Genomic DNA, 17,066 nt, shown 5'->3' on the forward strand with positions numbered 1-17,066 from the left:
AGCGCCCCAAGGCGATCATGCCGTACGTCCCTGGCTTCGAGGAGGACGGCTTCCTACGCAGTCTCGCGCCCCTCGAGCCCAAGGAGATCGAGCTCAAGGCCGACAACTGCACCAAGGTAAGCAGCGAGTGTGGCAGCCGGTGGCGGGGAGGGTTGTTGGGAACGTATTACACATGTGGTGCCTTCTCTTAGCCACAAAAAAACACTCGAAACGGATTGTACAGGTGGCTGACTCGCGCCGACCACTTTCGGAGTTATACCGTGCCGTATGCACGGGTGCGGGCAGGATCCTTCGCGGCTCCTCATGGCCCCGTGCGAGTAGGCAACCCGCCCGCGTGCATGCAGTGCAGTATAACTACGAAAGCGCGCGTCGTGAGTCAGCCACCTGGTACAGGTGGCCCCATCGGCGCCGTTCTCTCATCTGGTGCCGGACGCAGGCGGGCTTGCCTATCGTCGCTCACCAAGGCACATGACGGCCCCGAGCGAGTTACGCAACACATCCGCGCACGCCTGCATGCGGGACCGACTCACCGGAAGAAAGGCGCCTATAATGGGCCCTCTTCCTCCCCTTTGCGCTGTGCGTCTGCGTGCCAGCCAGGCGGCGGCTGATTCACCCACGTCCACTTGTCGCCACCAACCACCATGCGGGTGAATCAGCGGCCACCTCGAGCTCGACCTGCGTACTGATGTGAGCTTTCTGCCCCGCAGGTGCTGGTGTGGCACACCCAGGCCAAGGCCAACGCGCCGTCGCCACCCCTTGACATGGTCAAGTACAACCAGACGAACCTCGCCGTGCTCAAGACCATCATCGTCTGATCGCCCCCCCCCCCTCTCCCTTCTCCTTCTCCCCTCCTCATCTGCTCCTCGCGCCATCCTAGACACTCCTTCAAGTAGACTGCCTGTAGTACCTTACAGTATCTTACAGTACCTTACACACCCTCTTCGCTCTTGCCCGACTAAAGGGTGGGGCGCCTGCATAGGGGTACAAGCCACGGAGCGCAAAAAAATGCAACGAGAGAGCAGACGTGAGGGAAGGCCCTCTTCTCCGGGGGCGCACGACTGAGACAATCAACCTTCGAGCGGTGGGGCGAGAGCCTCTGCCGTGAATAGACCATAACGTGTATCTTTCGGGATCTTTTGCTCACGTCCTGTCAGATTTTGTAAGCTGTAAACTAAACACCGAGTCATATCCTGCCTGGGTCGGGCGCCATTGCGACGGGTCACGGTCACTTGACTTACCGGACCGAGCTCGGTCAGGGAAGAGGGGCCTCTTCCCAAACCTGACTGCATATTTATGATATTGAGCACTTTTCCTGCTTTGCTTCGATGTGATATCAACGAATATCAAGCCCAAGTTTTGCTCACTGTGCTCAAGATTCTAGAGCTGGACGCGACAGCTTGAGTTTAGCTAGGCACCATTTCACTAATAGTAAAATGGAGTAGGCGAATGTTGTTGTGCCCAAGGAGAACAGGATAGTCACAGGTATTTACATCAAAATGACGTCATTTAGCCACCATTTAGTCACTATTTTGGCTTGAGGGATGTCATTAGAGACGTCATTGACATCAAAATGTCTTAAAAGTAACCAACTCGGACCAACTTGTTCTCCTTGGGTGATTATCCACGAAAACTTTTCGTAGGCCTATGTGCTTAAACGAATTGACCTTTGAAGAACAACGCACATTAACCACTTTACTATGATGAAGTAGTACTTAATCAGTAACTTTTCTGTTTAACTTTATCCATGAGAGGAATGTTGACAATGCACAATCATTTGTGATTTCTAAATTTATATAGTGATAATGATCTGTTGAATGAGATATTTTGACCATGAGGCGAATGACAAAAAAGCAGTCCTCTGACAAATGTCGTGTCTACGTCGGATAGATGTCGAAATGGTGTCGCCTAAGTAGGCGTCACGAATGTCCGTCGTCTACGTCGAAAGCTTCTCTTTTGGGGCTCCTCACTTCCGGTAATGGTCATGGTCAAAGTACCCGATTTAAAGAAGAAAGCTTCTCTGTGATGCTAGTAATATAAAATCTGTACTGTAATCTTCTTGCTCAGTCTTTCTTCTTAAAAGCAGACCTTAGGTATCACACAATAATGTAAACATATTCATGACACAACTTTTTGCGGCTGCTGAAAATTCAGCATTCCACAGGTGAATTTTCTTATCGTGCTGCCGTTCTGCCATTAACTCTTTGGTGATATTCTAATCGGAGAGTTCACAACCTGTAACTTAACTTCGAGCTTACTCTACCTTACTTCTTATTTACTCTTAAGTTTAGACTAACGAAACGAACTGATATTTATAATTAAATAACGACTTGTTTTTTCTGCAAATAAAACTGTAAACACTGTACTTTGAATCATTTATACTCCTCCCCTCCCCTCCCCCAAGGAGGAAGGCAAAGGTCTACGTGATGTCAAAATGGTCCCCAATATTGACATTAAGGGCATTTTGATATCATGTTGACTTTGCCTTCCTTCTTGGGCCCTGCTTTCCATATGAGTCCAACGTTGCCGTGCCACGCCGCCCACGCCCCAGAACAGAGCTTGAGAAAAAAGAGCAGAGCCGAAACGAATCACATCTTCAAACCTTGGTGTGTCGCGCTGACTTGGCGCGCTTTCGTCGCTAGTCTCGCGCCACCCGCACGCCTGCTGTTCACATAGCCTCGAATCAGGGTGCCATCCGGAATGAGACCAGCCATGAACTTCAAAAAACTGAGAGAGGCTGAGCAGAAAAGTGAGAACGATGCGTTCTGCCGACAACAAGTGTTAAGTTCTTCGGTTTAGAGTGCCATCCGTCACCGAGTGAAACATGCCATTTTTCACAGCTGTTTTTTTAGACTGAATGTGTGTGCCTGAGCGCTGAAGAATTCGGTCGCCGTTGAGCTCGTCGGCCCCGTTGTGTCAGTCAGCTGATGGACCCTTACACGTCTTTTAGGGACGCTCCCTTCCCATTTCCAAAACAGTACAACCACAACAGAGAAGGGACGAGTCGTGCAGAGTGTTATCAACACAACACGATAGCGCACGATTCTTTGTGCGTTCGGCTCGCATTGGCTTGACAGCTAGCCGCAATGATAACGCGCCTATTCGGTGGCAGCAGGCTTTCGTGAGCTCGCAAGCCCATCATCGGTCCTAAACATAACAGAAGGACACAATGTGGGTGAAGCCTGAAGAGGTGCTGTTGGCCACTACCTTGTGGTAAGTCCTGGTTTTATGTAACGAGTGGGTTAAGGTGACATGTTGGATTTGGAAGTTGATCACTTGAACGATTTTAACAAGTATTCATGAATTGTGAGTAATGTCCTGTCCGTATCTAGCTGGTGTTGTTTCAAAAGACCGTAACTTTCCTATTGTTTTCCTAGTAGGCTCTACTTGTCAAGGTCAGTTAGCTTAGAAAGATTCTAGTCCCATCATTATTATTGGTACCATTATCATTATTAGAAAGTTGAGGACAATTTTCAAGCCTTACCAGTATGCCAATTAAAACTGCCGATTGTCCGAAGAACACATCTTAAATTCTTACTCCATTTTCATAGATGAATGCGACTAATTTAGTGCTACACAACTTATTAGTAATTTGTAATAATTCTAATTATTTTAAAAAATTGCTTTTGTTTTATTTTTATAGGGTCACAGAAAATGCAAACAAATACTTTCTTAAGCAACGCAGAATGGGGTATGGACCATCCACAGGTCTCTCTTCAGTACTTGTTGGGACATGGGACAGCATGTTTGACTCTCGGCCACCACCATATAGAATTCTCCACAGAACCCCATCATCCGATGTGTTTCATGGTAAGGTTTCGTGTAACATTGTTCAAAAGAAAACAATGCACCTTCTAAATCTTTTTAATAAATTATCTTAAATATTCCTACTTTTTAACTTCTTCTAGTCATTGCACAAGCTTTAAGCTCTACTGACATCAAACAGAATTGGGATTGGTTGACTAAAAACTTAGTACCGTCCCTGGCACGATTTGAAAGTGATGAGGATGTTACAGAGTTTGTTTGTTGCAAAATATCTTCCCTAGTTGCCAATGATGGTCCAAGCACAAAAGACATTGATGGTATGTTCATAAATATTGATCTTGGTATGTGTTTAAAGGGACTTTTTACGCTGACATTTTATTACTTTCAGCTGAGGATCAATCATTCAAAGACACAACCCATAAATTTCAGAAGCGTTTTAATATGCCTCCTGAGGAGAAACTTGTGAACCATTATTCTTGCAGGTACTTAGTTCTTCTTCTTAACTCCCTTGTGTAATATGACTTAAAACTAACTTGCTCAAAACTAATTTGATAAACTTTCAGTTACTTCAAGGGTAAACTTCCACGTCAGGGCTGGATGTACTTATCAATAAATCACTGTTGCTTCTATTCATACATTTTGGGGCGTGAGACAACACTAGTCATACGATGGTCTGACATTAAGGATATCCGTAAAACAGCTCAGTTGCTTTTCCCAGACTCTATTTGTCTTGTGGAGCGTGATGAGAAAGAGGTGGGTGTATACTTTATGTCCTCCAGTTTAAGTAAAATGGATGATGATGACCTCTTAATATCCCCATTATCACTCTTCTAGCATTACTTTTCCATGTTCCTTCACAAACAAGAAACATTTACATTAATGCAACAGCTCATCAATTATGCTATGAAGAGGTGATTTATCTATCTTATTGCCATGTGATTTGTACTCTATAGTATTTTTCATTTATGTTGATATTTCATCTTTTTTAGGCTCATTGATGACAAAAGTGCTTTCTATGAAGACAAAGATCTTTTAACAAAATTAAGGTAGATACACATTTCTATTTGCAGAAAAAACTTAAATATTTTAACCCAGTCTAGTTACAACAAAAATTGATTCATTTACAGCAAAAATGTGCCAAAGAAGCCATCCTTCCTCAAAAGAGATTTAGATGCAAGGGCGCTGTCAGAAGCTTATCGTTTAGCATTTCATCTGCCATCTACAGAGAAACTAGATGGTAGAACTGATGCTACCATTTGGACTCCATATAACAAAAAGCATGTTTGGGGAAAAATGTTTTTCTCTCAAAATTATTTGTGCTTTGAAAGCAAAGTATGGTTACAATCAAGTACCAAAATGAGATTTCTTTCATTCCACACCTTAATTTTCTATTTAAAAAATTGCACCTGTGTTTTCCTATCAGGTAAAAGGGGCCGTTAGTGTGGTAATCCCACTACGAGATGTCAACTCTGTGGAAAAACCGGATGGATCTAGTAGTAATATGGCTAAAGCTGTGTTATTCACTCTAAAAGGAGATGTTACTTTTCTCTTTGCCCAACTTCATGACAGAAACTTTGTTGTCCAAAAAATTTCAGAACTTCTTGCGAAACTTGAGGCTGCAAGAGTGTAAGTAATTCCAAATTTTCAAATTTCAATACAGATTTTTGTTTTTGTCAGATTATGGATTTTCCAACACTTCATTACATTTCATTTTACCAGGCAACCTGATCAGAAAGCAGATAGAACTAATATCCATGAGTGTGAGCATGATAGCAAAAGTAAGTATTCATTTTTAGTTGGCTGTTACTGTTGTTGTGTCAATTTTTTTTAAAAAGCATTGAACCTATTTTTAAAAAATTTAAGGCTGGACTCCAACTCCCCCATTGATGAGTTTGTTCAAAGCTGTTGTAGAAGATGATGTTGCTCTAAGGCAAGATGAAAAAGTTATTCAATGGGAATTACATTTTGGGGAGTATGGAAGAGGGATATCAATGTATAGAACTCCAGAAATTAGCAAACTAGTGCTGCAAGGAATACCAGATACATTACGCCGTGAAATTTGGTTGAACTTCTCAGGTTAGCAGTCTGGTACCTGTCATTATTATGATGATTTCTTAAGTCTAATGATTCTTTCCCTTAATGACAGGTGCAATTAATGAACAGCAAACGAATCCAGGCCTATATCGAAGTCTTGTGGATAAAGCAGTTGGAAAACAATGTGTTGCAAATGATGAAATTGAAAGGGATTTACATAGATCACTCCCTGAACATAAGGCATTTCAGTCTGAAGTGGGAATCAATGCCTTGCGACGTGTACTCTCTGCCTATGCATACAGAAATCCCCAGATCGGTAAATGTTGGCTTCAACTACCGTATATTGCCTAAATTTGAAGTTAAGAAATCAATTTTAAGTAGCTTCTCCATGTTTCCTCTTTTGCCTTAGGTTATTGTCAAGCAATGAACATAGTTGGATCTGTTCTCCTGATTTATTGTAAGGAGGAAGAAGCTTTTTGGCTTCTGGCAACAATTTGTGAAAACCTTCTACCTGATTACTATAACAAAAAAGTGGTAGGGGCTCTTATGGATCAAGGAGTGCTAGATGATTTGACTGGACAGTATCTACCTCATCTGCATTCTCGTATCCAACAGCTAGGAATGATTAAAATGATTTCCTTGTCTTGGTTTCTTACCATTTTCATGAGGTATGATATTAGACTGCATCAAATTCAATAGAAATGAAAAGTCTCAAACTTACTATGTCTTTTGGTTTTAATTCTATTTCCAATAGTGTCATGCCATATGAGAGTGCTGTAAATATTATGGATTGCTTCTTCTATGATGGGGCAAAAGTGATATTTCAGGTGAGCTTTACTTAGTTTCTAAATTACCTAAATTCTTTTGTACTCGTAGTACATGTTATCTTACTTTTTTGTGGTTTGGGTTTAGGTTGCACTTGCCATACTCTCAGCTAATCAGGAAAAAATTCTAAACTGTCGAGATGATGGAGAAGCTACGCAACTGCTTGCTGATTACTTAGAGGGCATTTACAATGAGGAAGGGCAAGGTGCATTGCGGAATAAAAATTGGGATCAAAGCAAGAAGGTAAGTGAAGTCCACCATACCGTGTGTCAGGGCTACAACACAACAGTTTTGTGGGTTTGCATACCCTACCCTAGGGGCCATGGCGACTCACGGGTGGAGCGAGTAGGCAAACCTGCATACTTCTGTGTCGTGCCCCGACACATTACTTCATTAAGTTTAAGAGCTGTGGTGTTGGCGTTCGGTAGACCAGTGACCGCGCACACGCTAAAATCCATGCAAAGATAACTAATTACTAACTTTGAGTCTTGTGGTTACTATGGCAGAGCATCTCAATCCAACAACTTTTACGAGAAGCCTACTCCAATTTTGATGATCTTACTGCATCAACCATGGAAAAATTAAGATTCAAGCATAGAGTACGAGTTGTACAACAGCTGGAGGAGGGGGAAGAAAAGAATGTTGTACGAAGTGTTGTAGGAGATAACTTTTTTTCCACTCCAGAACTTCATGTATGATTTTTTGAATTTACTATTTTTTTTAACAATTTCTTTTGTGTCATTGTTTTTTTTTTAAAAAAAGAATTGCTGTTCAGTTTTTCACAAGTTATGTTTGGGCAGGATTTATTGAGTTTGGTTCGTGATGAGTTGCTGAGTCAGCCTATCATTGGAGAACGATATGATCCAGCACTGCTCCCTTACGAAAACTTCCAAATTGACTTCGACCTTTTCAAAATTATCTTTATGGGAATATCTCCGTGGGGAAAAGGAGTACAATCTGAATCTCTTTCTGCCCGTCTCTTCCAGGTAACTTAATTTAGTTTTAATGTGGCTCAACTCTTTATCTAAGTCTTAAAAGTTTTATTATTTTTATTTTACCACTTCTAGCTATTTGATGCAAACTGTGATTCATATTTGAATTTCCGAGAGGTGACACAGGCCCTAGGTCTTACATGCACAGCTGATGTATCTCACAGATTAATTTTGCTGTATGTATTACATTTGCCTCCTCTGCTGTCAGCAAACGATATTCAATCTCCTGTTTCTGGTAACTAAAGATTTGCATACATATCCTAACTGAAGTATTTTACATCATAATAGTTTCATCAGAAGCAATATAGTGTGAAAATATTTCTCAGGTCCTTCTGGCGCAGAGGTAGCATCTGAGGCAACAGACTTTTTCCATAAAATTGAGGAAAGTGTTGAATGTTTGGAACAAGCTATGTCCCTTCTCAATGAAACTCATTTAAGCACTTCAGACCATACAATGCATCGATCAACATCAATATCAAGTGCAACCTCTTTTCACAGTAAATATTGAACAACAGTATAAAATTTTAGTCCCCATCACATAATAAAAGGTATTGTTTAAGTACATTCTGAAATTATTAAAATCAACTATGATTATTTTCTGTAGGCGACAAACCTTGGGAAGTCCGTGGTATTGGTAGTTTAAGACTACTAATGGAGGAAAAAGAGACTCGAATTAAAAGCTTCCCAAAAATGTCTCAACCTCATTTCATTGCTCTTTGGAAAACACTGTATGATATTTTCCAAACAGAGCCTGAAGATCAAGAAACATATCATTCCATCGCCACAATAGGTCTGAGCATTAACAAGTGTTACCCTATATAGAGGGTCTTTCCTGCATCCTTCTGCAATATGCAAATTTTTAAACTGTTCATGTCTTTTGTAGGCACTCTCCTTTTACAATTAGGTGATGTGGGCAAAAGATTTCAAGCTGATCGTGATGAATCTTGTGATAGCTTAGTTTCAGCAACTCTACCCACACAAGGTGCTGAGAGCCAGATATTGAAGGTGAGAAGTAGCTCTACTGGGACTGGTTTGTTTTTCCTGATAATTAACGCATGTTTACATTTTTTTCTCTGTCTGCAGGCTGCTGATCCTAATGGAAATGAAAACGCAGAACCAAAGCAAGTGAAACCCAGTATCTCTGGCGATCCTCAGTGGGTCATAACTTTGGAGCAATTTTTAGCATCTGCGCTTACAGGAAACCCAATCACAAATTATTTTAGCAAGCGAATCAATGTTACAGAGGAAATCAGCAAAATAAGGAAGCGTAGGTTTGAGAGGACACAAAGCCTCACTGAAACACCACAACCCCCCTCACCCTCTGCATAATTTGTAAATTAAATAGTATGTATATACCTAGGTATTAAAAAATTACTGCTTATGCATTGAGTATTCTCAAGGTGTGTTATATGAGTGCCTGCAACTCATTCTTTATTTTTGAAGTGTGTGAAATATGTGTACCAGTTCTATGTAATACATCACATGATTGATTTATTGAACATACGCACAATTTGAACTAAACTGTGGATAAAAGTTTGGTTCTTTGTTGGATATGCACCATTTTCAACACACATGAGCATTGCTGTGATATGTTATGTGCCTTTGATTTTTCATACAGTTTGTGGCAATTGTGTATGTGATACCTATTGTATTTTAATGTTTTACATGCATTGGTTGCAAATATCTATTTTATCAGTTTGATCAATATTGGTTCTAGACTTGAATATTGTTTGATTCTGAATTAGCTTTACAGAGAAGCAGAGTCCACTGCTATGAAAACCTGTGCCATCATTGTTTTTATTCTTCCTATTAATTTAGTATTTAAGAGATGTCGACCCCGTTCCTGAGCAGTTTCACTCAAGTACAGGACGACTATATATTTCAGCCTTGCGATAAGTATTTTAATTTATTCCCTGTCGAGTATGTGTATATCAATATGACCTCTCTAAGAATGATCACATTCTGTCTCTCAGGCTTTAGGAATTAACCGTCCATGTCCTAGCCCTATTGACAGATTTAGAAGAGTTGTTGAGCAATTATGTCTTCCAGAGCTCTTTAAATTCTCGCAACAATGCATTTCTAAATTATGTAGTTGTAAGGCTTTGTACATTCCATTAGTCCATGTGGAAGCAGGGACCCGTAACGAAAAGATTTGTTATTTTAGTTTGTTGACAATATCTCATAAACGGATTGACATATCGTCCATCGCAGGTGCTTGTTGAATAGTTGAAATTGTGTTCGAATTTCGTTACGAAATTACCCAACAAAATTGGGAGGCCCCTTCTGCCCTTAAATGGATTTCGGTACAAAAGTAAAGAAACTAAACTAATTTTGTAACAAAATTCATTTTTGACCAGAAGGAGCCATCAGACTGTGTTGGGTCATTTTGTGACGAAATTCGAGCACTATCTGAGCTTTCCAACTGGCATTTAAGTATTGCTTTATCTCAAACAGTTTACATGATATTGCCGAAAAACTGAAATAACGAATCTTTTGTTACGGGTCCCTGTATGGAAGTACACATAAATCTCAACTAGTATAAGCTGAATGTTACATTGTTACATTTGTAATTTGTACGGAAAAATATTCACGGTTCCTTCCATTACAATATACAATTATGAACAGTATTGTTATTCTCTAATAATTACTGAATTTTGTCAATTTTAGTATGACTGCAGGGGGCAATTAAAAGTGATTGGTACAAAATTTTGTATTTCTGTAAGGCTATTGCCTCTAAAGTTGTTTAATTTCTTCTCTGCCTTTCTTACATCTCATTTGTAACACACAATATATAAATACAATTGAACTCTCAGGAAAGAAACTGTACATTTGTAAGATTACTCAGCCTGTCTAATTAGTCTTTCTTTAACTGTGTCCTATTTACATGATGCTTTACAAGGTAACCAGGTAGGCATGATGATGTGCAAATACTGTCTCACACTCCAGGGAAGTCTACAAACAAAACAAAAACAAAAGCAAGTTGGCCGACAAGTGGATCACCCTCGACTGAAAGCTTTTGCTGGGTTTAGACTGGCATTGATTGTCATTTGTTTGATGCATTCTAGTTGAAAATCAGCCACAATCAGAGGCCTCGAAAAGCCACTAAAATGTATCCAACAAATGACATTCGATGCCAGTCTAAACCTTGCATTTGTTGGGAATATTATAAGATTAGGAAAAAATTGAAAGGTAAAGAGCCTTCCTACATAAGAAAACTACACGTTCATTGGTGTAAAAAGTAAAAAATGGCGAAACAGCAAACTGGTTCAGAACCAGAGATGACATGCTCACAGCCAGTGCGGCCCAGAGCATCTAATAAGGGCATCACATCACACAACTGTTATTGCTCAAACCCAGGACAGTGAACATTTTGAACTATAATTAATGACCACTGTATCTTAGCAAAGTTCTACCCCTGACATGCTTAAGAGTTGACACCTTATGATATCCAGGTCAGAAATAACCCAAGGTTCATAGCATGGTCAGGCAATAGTTCTATGTACAGAAATTGAAGATGACAGAATAGGAAGATGCAGACATAAAAAAAAGAAAGAACATAACAAACAATTACAAATGTAACTATTATTTAACCAACACAAACTGAAGTGGAGGGCAGGTGAAGGCTATCGCTCGGTCTCTCCCTTAAGGTTTGATTGGTTCAATTTCAGAAGCGGAAAAGGGCAAACAGAGAGGGGAGGAGGAGGAAATTGGGGCAAATGAGCAAACCACTTAGCAACTGCTTCTCTTTTTGAGACCAGAACACACCTTTCCACCTTACCCTGTGAAGAATCTTTTAACATCTGCATCAAAACTCAAGAGAGTTGACACAAGAATTTGGTTCTATATAAAATAAGTTTAATTTTGACATAATATCTTGTATACCATATGTCTAAATGTGGATGAAAGATTCTAAAAGCAGGGAAGATAGAAAGATTCGTTGCAAAGAGACTGCACATTTTGAAACCAAGAATGATTTTGCAAAGAATGTTTCACATTCAAGCAACTTAAGGCTACTGTTAAGTGGAAAGTGCTCAAAAGAGACAAAACAAATTTTCAAAGCTCTAGAAATTGACAAGAAAAAGAAATAGAACTGGGCACATATGATCAAATTTTTAGCTGAGGTTTAGCATATAAGGAAGACAGCATTTTCACTTTCCAGTTGCCAGTAGCCAAGTATTTCACATTTCAAAATCTACTTTGTCACACAGCCAGTAGAGATTAAAACATACACTTAGGAGGAGAGACTGAGCGCTGAGCGGTATGAGCATGGCATACCCAGAGATTTTAACAGTATTAACATAACAAAGGTGCTTGCTTTAATGATGGCTTATGAAAATAATACTAAAAGTAACAACAGTACGTTCGAACACAGCTTGTCTCATACAAATATCTGTTACAGTGATAATTGCTATTAAAATATTCCCTTCCCAAACCCAAGTAACACAAATAGTTAACATTGGTACGTATGAAATTTGTAAGAAATTTGTAAGAAATTGTTTCAATGCTACAAAAACCATTTTGCAAAGTTGAAAATTGGTTAAGAATTTCTATGATCACAAAAATTTACCACACGAGAAATCTTTGCATGACTAAGTCCGAACAAAAATTGCCTTCCATACCAACTTGTATATTCCAGCAATCTGATTCCCGACACTTGTTTAAGAATTAGTCCACATAGACTTGATAAAGTGCAGATAGAGAGAGCTGCCTTTCACAACAAAACTAAAACTAAGTGTAATAAGAATTCCAAAACAAAATACTTACAATGGTTCAAAAAATACTCTAAAAGCTGCTAGCAGGTCATATTAAACATCATCAAATTTGAACCAAGTCTCCAGTCTTCAATTAAGAGGATAATCTGAGTTATTAAGGAATCATTGTCAGGTGTCAGTCAATGCTCAGTGCCAAATTTGAAAAATCTACCAATTGACAGTATGACATCTATTATTAAAATATCTATATTAGTCTACAGACATGTAATTCTGTTTCACAGGAATGTTTAAATACCATCCAAATGTGTCATAGTATATATCATTATTAGCAAAACCTGTGAAGTGACAGAAAATAACACTGAGAGAAAAGTGGACAGATCACAGTGTTACAAAATTCCCTACACTGTGGGACAGAATGCCATCACCAGCAAATATCTGTTCCAGACAGATTATAAATAATAAATAAATAAGAACAAGATAGATATAAAATAATCTACTCCACCAAGGAAAGCAAGTTAAATAGAAGGTTACTAAATTCAACCCTAGAGATTCTAATAAATATTTTCTGCACATGAGCTTCTCTCATGAGCTACTCCACAAATTTTGATCATCACATCTCTAAACAACTAATATAACACATTAATATAACAACAAAAATTTACAGAGTTGGCTTTGGTTCCTTTTCAAAGAGATGACACTCCATGTGAGGATTGATAAAATTGCTAAAAAGGGTAATGCAATGACATCTGGATTTTAGCACTTACAAGTATAAAACTTCATTGCACCCTTAATAAAAATTATTGCTATACACAAAAAATACAAAGAAAATAAACTCTCAAGCAAGTCTTCATTTGGATACCAACATAAGTTTAAATATATATAACAACATATATAAAGGGAATGATGTCCATGAAGATAGTAGTTACAGGGAAGCATGTTTATGTACAAGTCAAAGTTTTGTTGGTAAAAATAAGGGGACCTCCAGATTAACTGTAACTTGGTTTAACAGTTCAACCCAAAGTTTTTAAAAAATCACTGGTAAAACACTGCCTAAAAATATTGCACAAACATTTCAAATTACACCACCTTGTTTCCCATGATCAGCCCCTCTAACCTTGAAGAAACCCTTTTCAGTCTTGCATTCACGGATTGTCACTGTAGAAAGGTTCACTGTTACATCAGTAATGAAAACCTGATCAGCCACAGGGTTACGAGACAACCAATATTCTGGGCTATTCACCACAACCTGACTAACAAGATGAGGTGGATGAGACTTTTCATCTTCATCTGAGAGATTGTTGTTATTATTGTTGTTCTTGCTAATGTTGTTGTTATTCATGCCATTGAGAAGAGGTGGGGAAATTTCTTCTGATCTTGGCTGGTTGGGAGCAATAGTACAAGTGAGCTGGACTGTATTGTTTTGACTCACATTACTTTCTGGCACAGAGTCAGCAGGGTGAGGGGAAGGGCGGGGAGAGGGACAAGGTTCTTTTGCCTGAAATTCAGAAAAAAAATAATTTTAGCTTCAACTTTGTTTACAGAAATTATCTGAAAACTAAAGTATCAACTTACAGGAATGTTGTTAGTAGGTGGTGGCACTTGTGGAGGAGCTGGGCTCTTGTTAATCGACGTTGAAGGAGGCAATCTAATTTGAGGGCTCACTGTAGGTCTAGTTGTTGCAACTCCTGAAGTGGTAGAGCCTTCGGTTGATGATTGCCTTTGAGTACTAGACTTTGACTGCAACCAATAAATTGATACTTAGCACACCAGATATCACACATCATCATATTGGTGTGTGGCTTCTCTACTTACAGATGGAGTGGATGCTGTCTTGGATATTTCAGTGACAGGTGTAGGTGGCCTTTGCAACTTTGGCTGTTTGACAGGGGGAGGACTTGGGGCAGAGGTAGGACTACTGGTTGTGATTGTCACACCAATCTTTCCAGATTCTTTTGAGAGAACTTCTGCCTTTCGTTTGGTGCCTTGATCTTTCTCTTTATCCTTTTCTGATTCTTTGTCTTTGTCTTTTTCCTTATCCTTGTTCTTGTCCTTGTCTTTGTCCTTGTCCTTTTCCCTGTCCTTGTCCCTTTCCTTTTCTTTTTCCTTTTCATCTTTTGGTGCTGAGTCTTTCAGTTTACTTACAGTTTCAATAGGAGAGGAAACTGCAGAACTACTTGTATCAGATTTTAAATCTGGCTGTATCTTGACTCTGCTAACAGCTGGTGAGTGGAAAAGATAATATTAGGAACACTCCAGTGATTCTAATTACAACAAATGAGACCTCATCAACCACAAACATAAGGGTGAAATCATTCATTCAATCTTACCTTGTTTAGATTCAGAATGTTCTCTCTTACTGTCATCTTCATCCTTCTTTTCCTCTTTAGGTTTAGCAGATGTTAATGTTGTTGTGGTTGTTGATGACGATGACGATGTAGTTGAAGGCACAGAAGGTGTAGTGTTAGGAATAGATATAGTAGGTATTGATGCAGCTGAATTAGCAGTTGTACGGGGCTTTGGACCACTCTGACTGGCACTAGTGCTTGTACTTGTGCTGGTTGATGACTCCTCATCTTGGCTGTCCTCACCAACCGTATCATCAGCATCATCTCTTGTACTTCTCCTCTCCTTTAATATTAATAAAAAGTAAAATGAGTCAAGACTTGCTATAACTTTTAAATCAAATGGCAGATATAAGTTTTGCCTTACATTCGACTTAGTTTCCTTTTTCTTCGGTCCTCTTTTATTAACATGGGAATCTCCTCTTTTGGTTTCACTAGAAATAAAACAACATGACAAGTTTTCAATGAAATCAAAGTAAAAATAACTTGGATTGGGAAAATTAAGTTATCTGGGAGAAAAGAGAGGTACCTTTCCTCAAAGCTGTCAATCAAGCGACCATCCAGAATGTTTTCCTCGGGTTCCCAGGTATTATGCCTAGATTCATACAATAAACATTTATTAGATGAAATGAACATTTACCTAAAGCTAGCACAGTACTTTAAAAAAAAAATGATGTAACTTACTTTTGACTCCAGCCTTTCCATTTTACCAGATATTCCGCTTTCCCCTGAAAAACAAACACACATTAGAAACTGTAAACAGAAAACAAAAACTAATTTAGGAATATTTTAAAAATCTGTTCAGTACAAAACTAAACACCCAGAAAATTAATTGAAACATAGAAACGTCCAAACTGGCAAAACAGAAGTGGTTATAATTGTTGTAATTTATGATTATACAGTTGCACTGATATGGGAGTAGTTATATATCAAGGTTAGAATTTTTTCAAGGAAAATTAACTCATAAAAGGGAGCATATATGGTAAATGAGTAATTGAGATTAAACATCATTTAAAACTGATATAAGTTAATTGTCAAACTAATGACATAAGTTTGGACGGTCTTCAGACATTAAGAGAAGTAGATGTGTAAAACAAAATAACAAAAGCAAATTAAAAAATTACTTATTAAAAAAAATAAGTACATACAATAGTTTTAAACAACATAAAAAAATCCGTTACTAGAAAAGAAAAAGAGAGAGACAAGTGCTACCACATAACCTAAAAAATTGTATTTTAGCGGTTTATTTTCGTCCGTTCGGCTTGCCTGTGTGGCAGCCTAGCCAGTGTTTAAGAACACATCAGATTACAGGTTCGATTCTAACACTCGCGTCCAGGACGTGTTGGCAGATTTATAAAGAAAACAGACGGGCAAAGTAGGCTGCTGTTGAGCCTCTAGAGTCGCAACCGAAAACATACCCGTCTGATCCTCTTTTTCATAATCCTCTCCGCGGCGTACACCTGGTCTCCCAGCGGTAGGTCCATCTTGACGCCGAATTTTCACTATTCCGACGAGACACACGCACTAGAGCACTCCACGCGACGGCGTTTCTTTTCAGTCCATCACCGCGACTTCATCCGTCGTCGGTCGGGTCGGGTCCCTTGACAGGCGACTCGACTCTTCTCCTTCGCTCAGCCGTGGCGCTGGCGGCGGCGGCGGCGACGGCGGCGGCGGCTGCGGCGGCAGAGCGACGGCGGCGGCGACCGCCGCGGCCAGGATCAGTCGCAAATAAACAACAATGAGAAGACGGCGGCGGCGGGATCCTCGGGCTCAGGGTCACTGGAACTCCCGCAGGACCCAATCATCACAGACGCACACGGGGGCACACACACACGGCGCGGGGCTCCGCAGCGGCACGGGCAGCGTCGGGAGGGGCTGGCGGGGCGGGCACAAGGGCACGCTACCTCTGCGCTACTACGCGAGCGCGAGCCTGCGAGCCTCACGCGAGGCGGTGGCGGCGGCGGCGGGCCAAACGTAAACAACTTTCTCGACGAGCGGCGCGTCGTGGTCGCGGTCCCGTCGCGCGGAGCTGCGCGCGATCACACTTGCTTCCATGTCCAGAGGTTGGCAGCGACTGCCGACTGACTTGTAGTAACGCTGGAACTCTGGAGCCTTTTGCTGGAGCGGAGCGGGGGGGAAGAACGAGCGGCGCTGGAGAGCTGGAGATGGAGAACGACGAGGACCTTTCGGGAGGCGTCGCGAACTTTCTACGACCCCAGGTCTTCCCTTATCTTCCTCACCCCGTAAGGGGTTGCATGGGGCGGCGACGGCGGGGGCGTTCGCGGCGGGGCGTCCCCTGGAGTTCCCTCGTGGAGTTCCCTCGTGGAGTTCCCTGTCAGAACAGCGGCGGCCGGAGAAGCCGGATAGCGACCAAACTCATTGACATTTTCACCAGGCGA

The 17,066-nt window shown here is 40.5% G+C and overlaps 3 protein-coding genes across 3 annotated transcripts in view; 2 read left to right on the forward strand and 1 right to left on the reverse strand.

Moving 5' to 3' along the window:
* The window catches only part of LOC113205068 (galactosylgalactosylxylosylprotein 3-beta-glucuronosyltransferase P-like), a 9,453-nt gene extending 7,091 nt beyond the window's left edge, over window positions 1–2,362 (forward strand). The window contains exons 6-7 of the mRNA XM_052265041.1: window positions 3–116; window positions 708–2,362. Of these exons, the coding sequence (XP_052121001.1) occupies window positions 3–116; window positions 708–815 (222 nt within the window). The 3' untranslated portion in view covers window positions 816–2,362. The remainder of the gene's footprint in view (window positions 1–2; window positions 117–707) is intronic.
* A 367-nt stretch (window positions 2,363–2,729) lies between these two features.
* On the forward strand, window positions 2,730–10,319 carry LOC113204992 (TBC1 domain family member 9). The gene is made up of 22 exons (XM_026420399.2): window positions 2,730–3,210; window positions 3,641–3,807; window positions 3,906–4,079; window positions 4,151–4,244; window positions 4,326–4,515; window positions 4,597–4,673; window positions 4,752–4,808; window positions 4,890–5,094; window positions 5,186–5,388; window positions 5,482–5,540; window positions 5,626–5,838; window positions 5,909–6,112; window positions 6,206–6,464; window positions 6,551–6,623; window positions 6,709–6,864; window positions 7,128–7,313; window positions 7,422–7,607; window positions 7,689–7,848; window positions 7,940–8,110; window positions 8,218–8,403; window positions 8,497–8,618; window positions 8,697–10,319. The coding sequence occupies exons 1-22, from the start codon at window positions 3,167–3,169 to the stop codon at window positions 8,940–8,942; spliced, it is 3,432 nt and encodes a 1,143-aa protein (XP_026276184.1). The 5' UTR covers window positions 2,730–3,166; the 3' UTR covers window positions 8,943–10,319.
* LOC113216863 (polycomb group protein Pc) lies at window positions 10,320–16,652 on the reverse strand. The gene is made up of 8 exons (XM_052264994.1): window positions 16,086–16,652; window positions 15,352–15,395; window positions 15,197–15,262; window positions 15,035–15,101; window positions 14,653–14,953; window positions 14,138–14,544; window positions 13,898–14,062; window positions 10,320–13,820 (listed from the first exon to the last, which is right to left on the reverse strand). Exons 1-8 carry the CDS (start codon window positions 16,149–16,151, stop codon window positions 13,398–13,400), a joined length of 1,539 nt encoding a protein of 512 aa, XP_052120954.1. The 5' UTR covers window positions 16,152–16,652; the 3' UTR covers window positions 10,320–13,397.
* Between the last annotated feature and the right edge of the window lie 414 nt (window positions 16,653–17,066).

This window comes from Frankliniella occidentalis, unplaced genomic scaffold (assembly GCF_000697945.3).
Source record: "Frankliniella occidentalis isolate FOCC.00 unplaced genomic scaffold, Focc_3.1 Scaffold23, whole genome shotgun sequence".
NCBI classification, from domain to species: domain Eukaryota; kingdom Metazoa; phylum Arthropoda; class Insecta; order Thysanoptera; family Thripidae; genus Frankliniella; species Frankliniella occidentalis.